This window comes from Gymnodraco acuticeps, unplaced genomic scaffold (genome assembly GCF_902827175.1).
Source record: "Gymnodraco acuticeps unplaced genomic scaffold, fGymAcu1.1, whole genome shotgun sequence".
NCBI classification, from domain to species: Eukaryota; Metazoa; Chordata; class Actinopteri; order Perciformes; family Bathydraconidae; genus Gymnodraco; species Gymnodraco acuticeps.
In genome coordinates, this window is record NW_022990276.1 from 1,223,130 (window position 1) to 1,236,494 (window position 13,365).

Genomic DNA, 13,365 nt, shown 5'->3' on the forward strand with positions numbered 1-13,365 from the left:
TTGATTTTAATACTGATGAACGTTCAGAACAAAGCACTTTGGCAACTTACCACATACGTTTTAAAAAGCTTAATAAGCACCGTAACTTTCATGATATAATTTCTCCGTCATAATCGGTTGTTTCCGTGAACGGCCGACTGTTGAGTGACGGCAAATGCTGCGGCTGCAATGCATTGTGGGGCAGCATTTTCTCCTCTCCTTTCGGTTAGGGAGGTCCAGTGGTTCCTAAGCTAAAGGAGGTTATAAAGGAAGTTTGAAACCTCCTTTCCTTTCATGTAGAGAATTCGAACAGCACTTAACATGGCTGCCACTGAGGGACTTCCGGGTCATTTCACTTGGTTAGGAAGGTTCCTAAGTTAAATGGACTATTCGACTTCAGCCTCTCTGCCCACTGCTCCTAGTACTAGACTCCTAGCACTAGGATGGGTTAAAAGCAGAGAACACATTTCACTGTGTGTGCTGTGTGCTCATCCCTCCCATTCTTATCTCTCTCTTAGTCACTGTATTTGAATAAATGAAGAAGATAACACATACCTATACTTGTGTAGAAATGCTGATATTATAGGTCTTTCTCTATAAACCTCAAGAACAACAAAACAAACGTAATTGACTGTTGGAGAGTCAGAAACACCTGCATGAGATCCATTATGCTAAACAGACACGTGTAGTATCCTAATGGGGAGAGATTACGTCTGAAAAATGTCTTGTACGTGCCTGATTTAGTTTGTATCTGAGGGATTAGTAAGTATTGCAACTGGAAGTAATGAAACTGCAGTTAATTGCTTTTCCACACACGTCCGGCCCTTCTGGAGGTTTTTTTGTAATGTTGTTTAGCTCACAGAGGTTGTGTCACTGCATCACAGTGATCCATACTAACGAAGAGGAGGAAGACCAAAAGTAAAATATGAGAAGCCAAAAGTGCAAAGAAAGAAAAAGCAGAGTGTGTTCATGAGCATGAAGAGCAAACGCAGTCATTGGGGGACAGCAAAGAGGAGAGGAAGATCTTATACAGAATTTAAGATGAGAGTTGGTCCACGAACAATAAAGAAAAGCAAACCATTTATGATTCAAAGCTTTTATTGTCACATGCACAACGGCTACGAGGTCGTTTTTGGCAATCCAACAATGCAACGTACAGCAATATACTAACAGTAAGACATAACAAAGGGAAATAAAATAGAGCAGGAGATATAATGGTGCAATAAAATGCACCATATATTTACATGTAAAAGAGAACAAGATAAAACAGAACGTTGTGCTGTACAGTAATTAAGATGTTTATATGTATATATACAGTATATATATAAACATATGTATGGTAACACTTCAGAGAGTCCGGTCTTATTGCCTGTGGGATAGAAATGTCCCTGAGTTGCATGTTTTCTCTCTAACCTTTAGACATAGTTACATTTAAAGAAATTGTTTGACACATTCATCCCTCTTGATACGCTTCATATACTCTACAGCTAGGAGACGATTATAGCTTAGCATAACGCAGCATCCACACGGCAGCGTGCGTTGAAGCTTGCCGGTGAGCTTGTCTGAAACTCGACCAACAACCAATCACATGAATCTCCCGCCCCGGACACACAAGCACGCGGTTTGATTGGCTAGGTTGTACTGGCATATGATTTGATTGGCTGACGCTTCCGCAGAAGCTTCAAAAGTTGAACATTGCTCAACTTTTGAAGCGAGCAAAGCGAAGCAACACTCCCACAATGCAGTTCGGAAAAGCGTGACGTCACCCCATTCAAAGTGAATGGCACGCCGCCGTGTAGACGGGCCGTAACGGCTTTGGTTTGTCCATAGCTTCATAAAATGTGGTTTCATTAGTAATACTCAATCAATCAATCAATCAATGTTTATTTATATAGCCCAATATCACAAATGTTACATTTGTTTCAGTGGTCTTCACAGTGTGTACAGAATATCAATATGACAATACGACACCCTCTGTCCTTAGACCCTCACATCGTACAAGGAAACACTTCCAGAGAAAACCCACAGTTTAAAGGGAAACATGGGAGAAACCTCAGGGAGAGCAACAGAGGAGGGATCCCTCTCCCAGGACGGACAGACGTGCAATAGATGCCGTGTGTAAATCGAAGAGATAATACATTTACAACATAGGTAGACCAAATGTTAGGAAATGCATGTGTCTATAATAAGGAGATGAATCCACGAGGATGTCAGCAATCTTGTGGGAGCCATCAGGGAAGTAGTATGATGAGAGTCAGGCAGGACCGCAGAGACAGGTTCAGCCAGGACTCAGATCCAGTGCTCAGGATAGAGGATCCAGGACACACGACCACAGCAACATGATTAGCCTCGACTCAGGATCCCGGCGTATATATGGACACAAAAAAGAGATTTGGGGGAAACTGGGTTAATCGGAACATGAGAGTACACAGGTACAAACAGCCAGAAAGACGGAGTAAGGTGCCCCCCCAACAGTCCAAGCCTATAGCAGCTAAACTAACGTGTCTACATACATGCACTCCCTTAGGATAGGTTGAGGGAAAAGGGTAGCAAGTAAGAAGTAGGAAACAGAGGTGGAGAGGCACACAGGGAGAGAGGTCCCCACTGGAACCTGAATTTGTCAGAGGTAGGAGTGGGTCAGTGACTACGTTCCACACTCCTGGGCCGGGCTAGGCCTTCTCTGCAACCTGTTACCCTCTAATAAACCTCGAGAGGTCAAAGAGGGGAAAGGTTTGGATAAAGTTTTAAATATAAGATCTAAGTTTTTAGGATTTAAGTGAAAGAGTAAGAACTAAAATGTATAGGTGAAGAGGCACAACGTATCTACGTCAATGCACTCTTATTAGATTATTTTATTTTATCACTATAAGCTTTATCAAAAAGGAAGGTCTTAAGCGTACTCTTAAAAACGGATAGGCTGTCTGCCGCCCGAACACAAACTGGAAGCTGATTCCACAAATGTGGAGCTTGATAAGAAAGACATATAATACTGGACTTTTACTTGTTGTTTTTCCATGTTCTTTCTGCAAGTAAGCACACAAGATATCAAATGGAAATGACTTGGCTTTAGCTGCTGGTCAACAGATTGTATTTTACCATTTGGACTCAGCCAGTGTAGATGTGTCCAGCTTAGTTAATCGTCTCCTGGCTGAAGCTTCAATTTCACATTTAAGATTGAGTGGTATTAATGTTGTCATCTAAGTGTTGGCAAGAAAGCGAATAAGCATATATGTAACTACTCCTTTAATTGTATTCACTTTGATGACTGCACACAGATATGCTGGTAGACGTTGCACATTTTCCTCTGCATGGAGAGAAAACATGTGAAAATCCACAATCAAATACTCAACTAAATTAGCCCAAGTCGCTCGGAGGGGAGTCTAAGATTGTAGATGAAGGAGCTCGGGTTCTGTATTGCTGTGGGGAATTCAATTATTATATTTTTTAAGAGGTTTGTCATGGTGGGAAGTGATTTGTACAGCCTCCCAGAGAAGGAACGGCTCGAATAGGTAATCTAGAAACACCATTCTTGTCACAATGTACAGAACACACTGTCAAGCATTGAGCAGTTCAGGTGCTCACACCGCTGATTATCTTCATGTCTGCATAAAACTGTAACTGACAAAGAATATTTGCCTTTCCTGGTGCCGTTAACTCTTCCCATTCTCCTCTACTGTATCTAGTTCATGCCATGCTTTGTATGCTGTCTGACTAGCAGCTGTACCACTGGCTCTGTCTGGTTGTAATCTCACTCTTTTATCTCTCACTAATCCTCTCTTTATTCTCAGAGTAAGATCACTCGTAGCCATCTTGAGGCTGAATCTATCCGTGTGATTCCTGCTCCCTTTCTCTTACACTTCACTCGTGTTTTTCTCCTCGTCTGAAATAACCCCCTCTCTTGTAACGGGCTCTTGTGCAGCAGCTTTTTTCTTCTTCGTCCTCCACCACTCGCTCTTATCCTGATTTCCTGTCATTTCCCAGGGTCTCCATTCAGAGATGAGATCTCGCTGGCCATCCTCCAGCTGCAGGAGAATAACAGGCTGGAGATACTGAAGAGGAGGTGGTGGGAGGGAGGCCAATGCCCCAAAGAGGGGGACCACCGTGCCAAGGGTCAGTGGACCGCAGCTGTCCGTCTCCTTTTCCCTCCTTCTCTCTAATGTGCCCCATAATAGTCTCCTCACTCCCTGCTAAAGTCCTGCTAATGGCTAATGGCTAACCTAATGTCCTTGTGAAGGGTGCTTAGCGAAATCTACTTTCCCAAATGTCTCCTGTTTGTCTCAGGTGGTGTGTAATGGGAATTGTATTAGAGTGCGTCGGTCTGTTCACACGTGTTTAATGTGTTGTGTGTGTGTGTGTGTGTGTGTGTGTGTGTGTGTGTGTGTGTGTGTGTGTGTGTGTGTGTGTGTGTGTGTGTGTGTGTGTGTGTGTGTGTGTGTGTGTGTGTAAATGAAAAAGCCCCAGTATTTATGCCACTGCACTGTAAATCTAGTTTGAAAACGCGTGGGGTAACTCTGGAATAAAAATAGTTAATACCTTTCTTCATTGATCTTCATTAGGGTAGTTTATATCCAGTGTTCAGCGGAGCAATAATTTCACTATTCATTCAGCCACTTCATCAATTTAAGGTTTGTAATTTAATTAAAACAGCACTTCCATAAAGTTGAGGGTAATTGAAAGAGAATGATGAAGACATTTGAGCTGAAGGTAAAGAAGAAGGGATTTAATGAAATGATTATTATAATAAAGGGGAATAGATTGTGTAAGAGCTAAAGAGGTTCTAACCAATAAAAGTACATTTGCTGATTATTATTAAAGGTGGGGTAGGTAATTTAGGAGAAACCAGCTCGAGTGCGCTAGAATTTGAAAATACACAGCCGGAAAAAATCTGCCACTTCCTTACAGAGCCCCTCCTCCAACACACACATGACCAATGAGGGCACGAGATAAGTTTGTGCACAGATGGAAGGCTGACAGGCAGGTAGGCCATCCAGTTACTTTAGCCGGGCCGGCTCAGATGATTGGTCGTGCTTTTTACAGCGCCACGGCTTCCAGAGATGACATTTTTTTGTATTTTTTGTCAAAGCACTTCAGATATTCACTGCTATCGGGATGTTAAGAGCATTCCATGGAATATAACAAAAAGTGTATCTCAAGCCGGTTTCTCAAACTTACCTACCCCACCTTTAACTGTTTTTTTTATCTCCATCTCTTTCACTTCAAAAATACTGGTATCTGATTTACATACGTATATTGTTTTATTTATATTATATATAAGGAAATAAGTTTGTGTCATGGAAAACAAAGTACAGCGGATGGATTGAACGTTTATATAAAATCGAGCTGCAGAAACTGAAAAATCCATTTTTCAGGCGCCTCACTTCGACCCTGCCTGAGTTGTTATGCAGAGGCTCTCAAACTCCCTGCAGTTTTTTTTCACAGCCTGTCGATTAAGAAATGGTGGTCTTCAAGCCCGATGTAAAATAACGAGAGCGGAGTCTCTTGAGTAATTTCCCCAGACATAAAGGAGTACTTTGACATTTTCCGAAATGTGCTCAGTCGCTGAGAGTTAGTTGAGAAGATTGAAAGCACTCAGCAGCTGCTTAGCATGAAGCCTGGAAATGAAGAAATCACTCTAAAGTGGAGACCTTCATTTTAAACCCTGTTTGTTCTGTACAAAAAACTAAAATGATAAAATGGCAATCTTTAGAGAGGCTAGTTGGCAGCACACTACTTATAGAGCCAGGCTAGCTGTTTCCATGCTTTGTGCACGCTAACTGGCAGTAGCTTCATGTTTATTGTATTGTAGTGGTGTCAATGTTCTCACCTCACTCTCGGCAAGATGGCAAACAATTGCATTTCCTCAACAGCTCTTCAGATTCAAAGAAAACATTGCATAACTTTGTCTTTCTGTTTATTAGTATCCCCATTAGCACTAGCATGAGGATTAGCTATTCCTCCTGGGGTCCACACACAAACAGCCAAACAAGCAGCTCATCTGATTAATAATATAACTTGTATTGAAGTCAAAAGTCAAATGAAAAGCCTTTCAACCATCCTTAAGCCAACTGTGTATGTTTGACATACACAGTCAGGCTCACAGCAATTCAGTTTAGCTGGCCGTGACTGCTCTCTGTATCAAACTTGTTTTTTGCTTGCTGGTTGAGTGTACTCAGCAAAAAACCTTTCCCATAATCATTTTGAAAATCCTGAAGTACGCTGCTCGGCTGCACACTGCAGATCAGTATTCTCCACTTCACCTGGTTTCTTGTTTTTCCTGTCCAAATATTGTCTGCGTCTGTGTGTAACATTTCATGCTCTTGGTTCTGCAATCTCTGCACCATGTTGCCTCTACAAACAACTCTCAACATTAAATGCAGAGTCAAATCCCAGCCAAATCTACGTTGGAGGGTCTTGAGCATTTGATCGTAATGGGATGTTAAATGTCTGTTTCCCTGTTTCTTTTCCTGGTATTTGTCCTTGTTGATATTGCAAGTGGAGCTGCTATGATGCAAGACAAATTCATACTTGTCTCACAGTGAAATATCATCGTATCATTGGTGAGGGTGTTGCTGTTAGATTTAGACACAATTACAGTAGGTGGATCTCTGGCTGTTAACCAGCTCCGTTTGTCATGCATTTGTATTACACTACTCCAGTAAGAGCACTACACAGCCTGTGAAAACAAATCTATTTCCCAGGCTGTGTCATGATTAGTCAATTTGAAAGCTGGTCCTGCTTGTGCGTCCTAATGTTTGTCCCCTGTGGCCCCCTCTCAGGCCTGGGCATGGAGAACATTGGGGGCATCTTCGTGGTTCTGATCTGTGGCCTCATCATCGCCGTGTTTGTGGCCATTATGGAGTTCGTGTGGTCGACACGCCGCTCTGCAGACACCGATGAGGTATGCCCCCATACCTGCCCTCGCCGACCCCACAGACACACCCCAGTAGGTTCCCATGGCATCCCGCCAACCCTTTTGATTATGTTGTTTTGTGTGTGTGTGTGTGTGTGAGACTGAGTAGATTTCTCTCAGCTTTTGCCTCCATGTGTTTGTGGGTGCTCTAACATTTGAGGTCTAACGTGTTATGTGCATGTTGAGATGAGAGGAATGATCAAGTATGCAGCCCCTGAACTGTCCGAAATGTTTACAACTAATACAAGGATTTGATTTGACTTTGCATGTCCTGCCTGTTTTGAAGTCATTGCGCCCTTTGTTAGTGTTTGGTGTATGGCAGCAAGTGTTCGTGAGCTAATCTTGATGGTACCGATAAGCAATATTGAGAGATGGCAATATTTGCTTGCTATAGATAAGTAGTGTGATCTTTTTCCCTGGCATTAAATGTCATGATGTATCTTCTTTTACATGCCTCACATGTACGCTGGTATTCCTCGTATCCATTCTTGGATTACTTCTCACCCATTTCACTGTACGTCCCCCTCTATCCCTCACACACACACACCTCCTGTCATCAGTGTCTGTTCTCCGATAACGAGTATTGTTTCTGTTTATGTGAGCACATTACTTTTTTTGATTATGATTTCAATGAAAATGTGGTTTGTCTGTAGTGGATTGTTGCCGTCGTGTTTGCAAATAACATTGGTCATGCTGGAATGATACACATATCCGTGTGTGTGTGTGTGTGTGTGTGTGAGGGTGAGGGTGTGTGTGCCTTTGCGTCTGTGCACCTGAGTTTGCAGCCTGTCCGTTCATAGTGCCATAATGAAGTGCCCATAAACTAAACAACATTTTGGTGTTTTGTGTGGTTGGATTGTAATAACTCTCTCTGCTCCTTGGATATTCTCCCATCTCTATCCACTCCTCATCCTCCCCCATCGCCTCCTCATTTCTGTCCCGACACCATCCCTCCATTTGTCGATCTCTGTGCCTTCGCTTCTTCTGCGACTCTTCTTCCACCAACCCTCACTGTCTCTCTCTGCCTTGATCCCGCCTCTTTTTCTGTTGCTTTTCCTTTTGTATTTCCTCGTTTCCCCTCTTCTTTACGTCCCGCCTCACCACCGCCTTGTTCTGCGGCCTGCCCACTTTGTGTCTGTGGCGCTCCCTCCTTCCCTCCCGTCTTTCCCCTCTTTCCTCCCTCCTTCCCTTTCCCTCCTCCAGGTGTCTGTCTGTCAGGAGATGATCACCGAGTTCAGAAACGCCGTCTCCTGTAAGAAGAGTTCCCGTATGCGTCGCCGTCGGCCCCTCAACAGCTCGGCGGCCCTGCGTAACCCCGCCCGCATCGCGCTGGGCGCCCCCCGCCCGCTGCGCCTGGTGCGGGAGATGCGCCTCAGCAACGGGAAGCTGTACAGCGGAGCCGGGCCTCTGACGGGCGGAGCTGGAGGTTCGGGACCCCCTGATCTGGGCCCCGGTCCCCAGCGGATCCTCGATGATCCCCTGGGAGCCAACACCACCCCTCCTCCTCCACCGGCCCCCACCCCGGTGATGCTGCCCGCCCGCAGCTGCGCCCACGTGCGGATCTGCCAGGAGTGCCGGAGGATCCAGAGCCTGAGATCGGGCACCTTAGGGGCCACCTCCACCAGAATACCCCCGTCATCGGCCCCCCTGCCCAGGCTACCCCCACCCCCGCCCCCCATCCTCATCCAACACAGACAGTGAGGGCGCAGGGGGGCCCAGCCCGCGGCAGCTACACCACGGCACCCCCCCCCACACCTCCAGACCCCTCCCTCCTCCACAGAACAGCAACACCACAGACCTGCTGGGCGACCAGGACTGAGAGCAGAGGAGCGGAGGTGGGGGGGGATATTTGTGCTGCTGAGAGAAACGCTGCTTGTTTCCACCTGAGCAATGGGAGGACAAAAAGAGGGGGGAGATGGAGGGAGAAAAGAGATGAACTGAGCCAATAGAAAATGAGACGACCTTTATAAGGAGAGGGAACACGTGATAGACCTGAATACTGTGAGGCGGTCGGTTCAGATTCTGTCATAAACTCCCATTAACAGTTCAGTTTGGACACATCTGACCACACACATGACCAGCTGATGGTTTCCATTGGCTTCCTCTCCTTCCTCCCCCTCTCACTTCACCTTCAGATTTGAGGGCGCTAGCTTTCTTTCCACAGACTCTAAATACCCCCTCTATTAAAATGAAGCCTTGTTGGAGGACATACTGTATCCGTATGTGATTTAAAACCGCAACTAAAAGACTTCCAGAGAATTATTTCCTGTTGTTTCTTTTCTTTTGTTGTCTCTCTCGTTTTGTTACCATTGTTCTAAGTGGGAATTACAGAGTTAAGTACAGACTACATGTGACAATACGGTGGATTATGACAAAGTAAGGAACTCGACTGCGGCTTATTGTGTTCCAGAGTTTTGTGTCCCTCCCTGTGACCCGTAGCTGGAAGCTGGATTGAAAAGACAAAAGCTAACAGTAGCAGTAGGAAACTGTTTCTTTACACTAAGTGTGTGTGTTTGTACAAAAATGTGTCTTTAAATGTGTCTTTAAATACTTTAAAGTGAGGAGAACCATGTTCCCTGCAACAGCGCCCTTCTACAAATGTTAGATAATCAGATGGAGAGACTGAGCAAGAGGTTTTGAAATGTGAAATGAATGTCCCTCGTTATCCCGGGTAACACTTGCCAAGCCTTTACTCCTTTTTCACCTCTGCTCACACAGCGTTGAGGAGATAGAGAGGCAGAGCCCGGGAGGAACGACAGGGGAACAGAGAGGGATGAGATAGAAAACACGCAGCGAGGAAAAAGGACACCACTGAATTTGAATGAGAAATCCTTCGCTGAACTACTTCCATTATTAGATCTGTCCTGATCTGTTAATTCTGGGCATCTTTTAAGGCGATTGTTAACGCGCCAGCGGGCTCCAGCTCCTTCTCCTCTCGGTTTAACAACTTGGCTCCTGCCAGACTGATAGACTCAACACAGCCTCGTCAATACTGTTTCAAGCTTTTGATCGCCTAATTACTCCCCTCGGTGGCAGGGGACTCGTTCAGGAGGGGGGGTTGAACACAGAAACATGCTGATAAATAGATTTAGAATAAATACATGTTTTTTGTAGCACTGCGCCTGGGAAGAGAAGCTCGTCTAATGATGCTGTTAATGTTACAGCCTAATGCTCAGCTAGATCCAAACACTACACTTTATTAGCCACGGGCCTTAAAGGGATGGTGGATTTGCAGATTGTTATGCGTTTTATTTCCACTTCTGCACACCGGTGATCATTAAGAGCATACTTTACATTGTTACCAGATTCTCAATCCCCGAAGTTACCAGTTTTCCCAGCATGTGGTATAATTACATAGAGCATTCAAAAAAAAGGCTGGTTTGAATCTATAATTCTCCTATTGTCCACAAATCCAACACATAGACCACAATCACCAATGAATTGATAAAATGACCAGACTTATAATTATCCAGAGCATGTAACCTTTTATAACTCCATGCAATGGATTTCTATTGAATACAAGAATAAAAACCATTAAAATACACACAAAGGAGTCACACCGTTGCTTTGAGCCACGTTTTCTCAAGACTATTTCTCTTTTCTGAGGAAACTATGTAATGGTGCCCATTTTAAGAGAAGTTACAAAGTAATTAGGTTTTTTTTTGTAAACACTGAAAGGGATGAGACCACCGATATTAATCCGAAAGGAATAAAATGAATGCTTACACAACAAGTAGTATCCTTATGAAGCAAGATGATCAGATTGAGGTCTAAACTGTAATGAGTTTTCTGCAGCGATATTTCCCTTCAGTTATCAGTGTGTTCTCTGTGGTTCAACCCCTCTGTGTGAGGGTCCCTTCAGAAGTAAATGTCCTGATTTATTTTGCACAATAGCCCATTATCCCATAGTATATATATATATATTTTTGATATGACATATCAAGTGCTGTATTAGCATTTTCTGCACCGCAGGTCATTGACTCATCAGTGTCTCAGTGTTTATTGAATCAGTTATCTAATCAGCTCCCAACATACTCGCTGTAAAGTGATTCACTAAACTAAGGCGTTTTGACACACTCTTTTACATATAGTAAGTAACTATTGCTCCAAAAAAGAAACATATGAGGGTAATCTGATGAAACGTATCTCCGTCATCCTGGCTGTGTTTTCTTAGTGTTTGTCTTCTGGTTTGATTTCCTGACAGCAGATTGTATGAATGCTTTTCAACAGCTGATTCTCAATTGAACTTCATGAACTTGGTTTTATTTCTTTAATATGTTTTCTGGCCCCGTGTTTCCCCACTTGAAAGACCTCTTGACCCCCATGAGTTTCCTCTAAAACACATTTACAAACTGCTTCACATTTAACCGAGGGGTGACATGCTTTCAATTCAGATCCCACCAAAAAGCAGGACTACGATCCCTCACTTCCCACCCATCCATATTCAGCAGTCATACAATGTAAAATAGAAACCCACCAGTTCAGCCCTTCACAATTCCCCCTGGGTTATAAAAAAAATACATGGCATTGTTGTCTGGGCAAACGTTGCATTGCCGTATGAAATTATGCATTTCGCAGGGAAACAGATTTGTCGAGTGTTGTGCTCCAGATAATGAATGATAACATTGTTTGCACACATTATGCTGTTTCTACCAATGATTTCTGTCAGCAGACGCCGGCCTGGATTCAGTTTCTCTCTGTTTACTTCTCCCTTTGTGTCCTGAATGCTGACAAGGCAACCGGAGCCAACCCCTTTCCACAAGAAGTCACAGTACACACACACACATACACATCTTCATTTCCAATTCCCTTGTTGTCCAAAGGTTGTAAACCCACTGTTGTTTTCAATTGTGTCTCTTTCCTGTGTTCACTTTGGGTTGTTGTGGTACGAATTCACAAACTTGATGTGTGACAGCTGCACATAGACAACGAATAAGGGTCCATCCACGGCTTCAAAACATCAGCTGAAAGCGTTTACTAGAGGCAAGATGAAGGTTAAAAAGAATATTGTTTGTTTGTATAACTTCTAGTATGAAGGTAAGGGAGGGTCACAAAACAAATCAGAAGGGGTGTCTGAGCAGTCACTCCACAAAACAAAGCTTTTTTGTTTATTTTTATGTTCTTTTCTTTGGTATTTTTTCATATTTCTATACTAGTGCTAAATGGATTATTAAAACTGATGATGAATATTATGATGAAATTGTTGTTATTATTCCTATTAAAGAGCAAGAGGTTCTATAGTGTGATTGTGGGTGAAGGGGGGTGGGAGGTGCAATGGTGCTCTGCAGAGAGATTGCCCTGTTGTTCAAAACCTATAGACACACAAACTTCTTTTGGAATAAAAAAATATTCAAACAGTCTCATAGTGACGTTTGTGTTTTCCTTTCTGAGCGGGAAGGTTTGCTGCCTTTTTACTCGTCATGTTTGGGTCATGATTCATTGAAGAATATAGCCAGTAAAAGCATTGTAGCACATGTGGAACAACAGTGATGTTATAGTCTGTGTTGTGCGTTTATTGGTCTACCAAGGACCATGGTAGAAGAAGAAGAAGAAGAACTTTGGTATTTTTCAACCTAGTCTAAACATTTGTTTTTCTAAGTGAGTAACACCGACAACAATTTGGGAAATTGGTCAAGTATTGAGCGTTGCCTTGCTGAGGCCACTAAACGGCCCGAGGCAATAGAGGTTTGTCAATATACGTCTACTTAAAGTGCTTGTTTTTACCAGCACTGACAACACTATGGCAAGGATCCTACAGAGAAATAAAACATTTTCTTTACCTTTCACTTCATCCACAGCCTTTTGTTATTGTGTAAAACCCTGCGATGCATCCACATTGTTGAAGTCAGCTAAATATTCTGCCATGACATTGAAAAAGATAACAAAAACTCAGACGACAACAAGGCTTTCCCCTCTTAAACTCTTACTCACGTTTCCACTGTCGACACCTGGCAACAAGTGACACATGCAGATAAACAAACTGAAAATTGAAGGTTAAAGAAAAAACATTAGATATTTCTGTCGATGGCAAAAGCAAACACCTCTAGTGAACGTGTGTTGACTAATTGCCCCTTTAATTTAAAAAATGGTTCCCCCCATTAGTCACTAAGACACTAAAACATTGGAGAGTATTGTTCTAGAGGGAGTTTCTTATTAGTTACATCACTAACACTCGCGCATCTATTGGCTTGCGCTCAAACACATTGTACGTCAGTGACCATCAACTAGCGACTCGCGGGCCAAATCTGGCACGCGCTGTGGTGCTGGCGGAGTGGTTAGTTCGTTCGCCCCCCACTCATTTTTGTTTTACAACGTCTCGTGAGTAATGTGCAGTACCGGAGTCCAACAGAGAGGCAGCAGCTGCGGGACAGTAGACTGCGTACTGCGTAGCCTTCCCTGAAGATGAAGTGATCCTATGGCCCATTCCCAAACCGCCCCCTACACCCTACCCCTCCGTTTGCGCGTTCACGCGGAGG

At 43.6% G+C, this 13,365-nt stretch overlaps 1 protein-coding gene across 1 annotated transcript in view; it reads left to right on the forward strand.

Annotated features, from left to right (window-relative positions):
* Window positions 1–12,249, forward strand: part of grik5 (glutamate receptor, ionotropic, kainate 5) — a 123,342-nt gene extending 111,093 nt beyond the window's left edge. The window contains 4 exon segments of the mRNA XM_034221594.1: window positions 3,961–4,089; window positions 6,756–6,877; window positions 8,093–8,568; window positions 8,570–12,249. Coding sequence (XP_034077485.1) covers window positions 3,961–4,089; window positions 6,756–6,877; window positions 8,093–8,568; window positions 8,570–8,708 — 866 coding nt within the window. The 3' untranslated portion in view covers window positions 8,709–12,249.
* The last annotated feature ends 1,116 nt before the right edge of the window (window positions 12,250–13,365 follow it).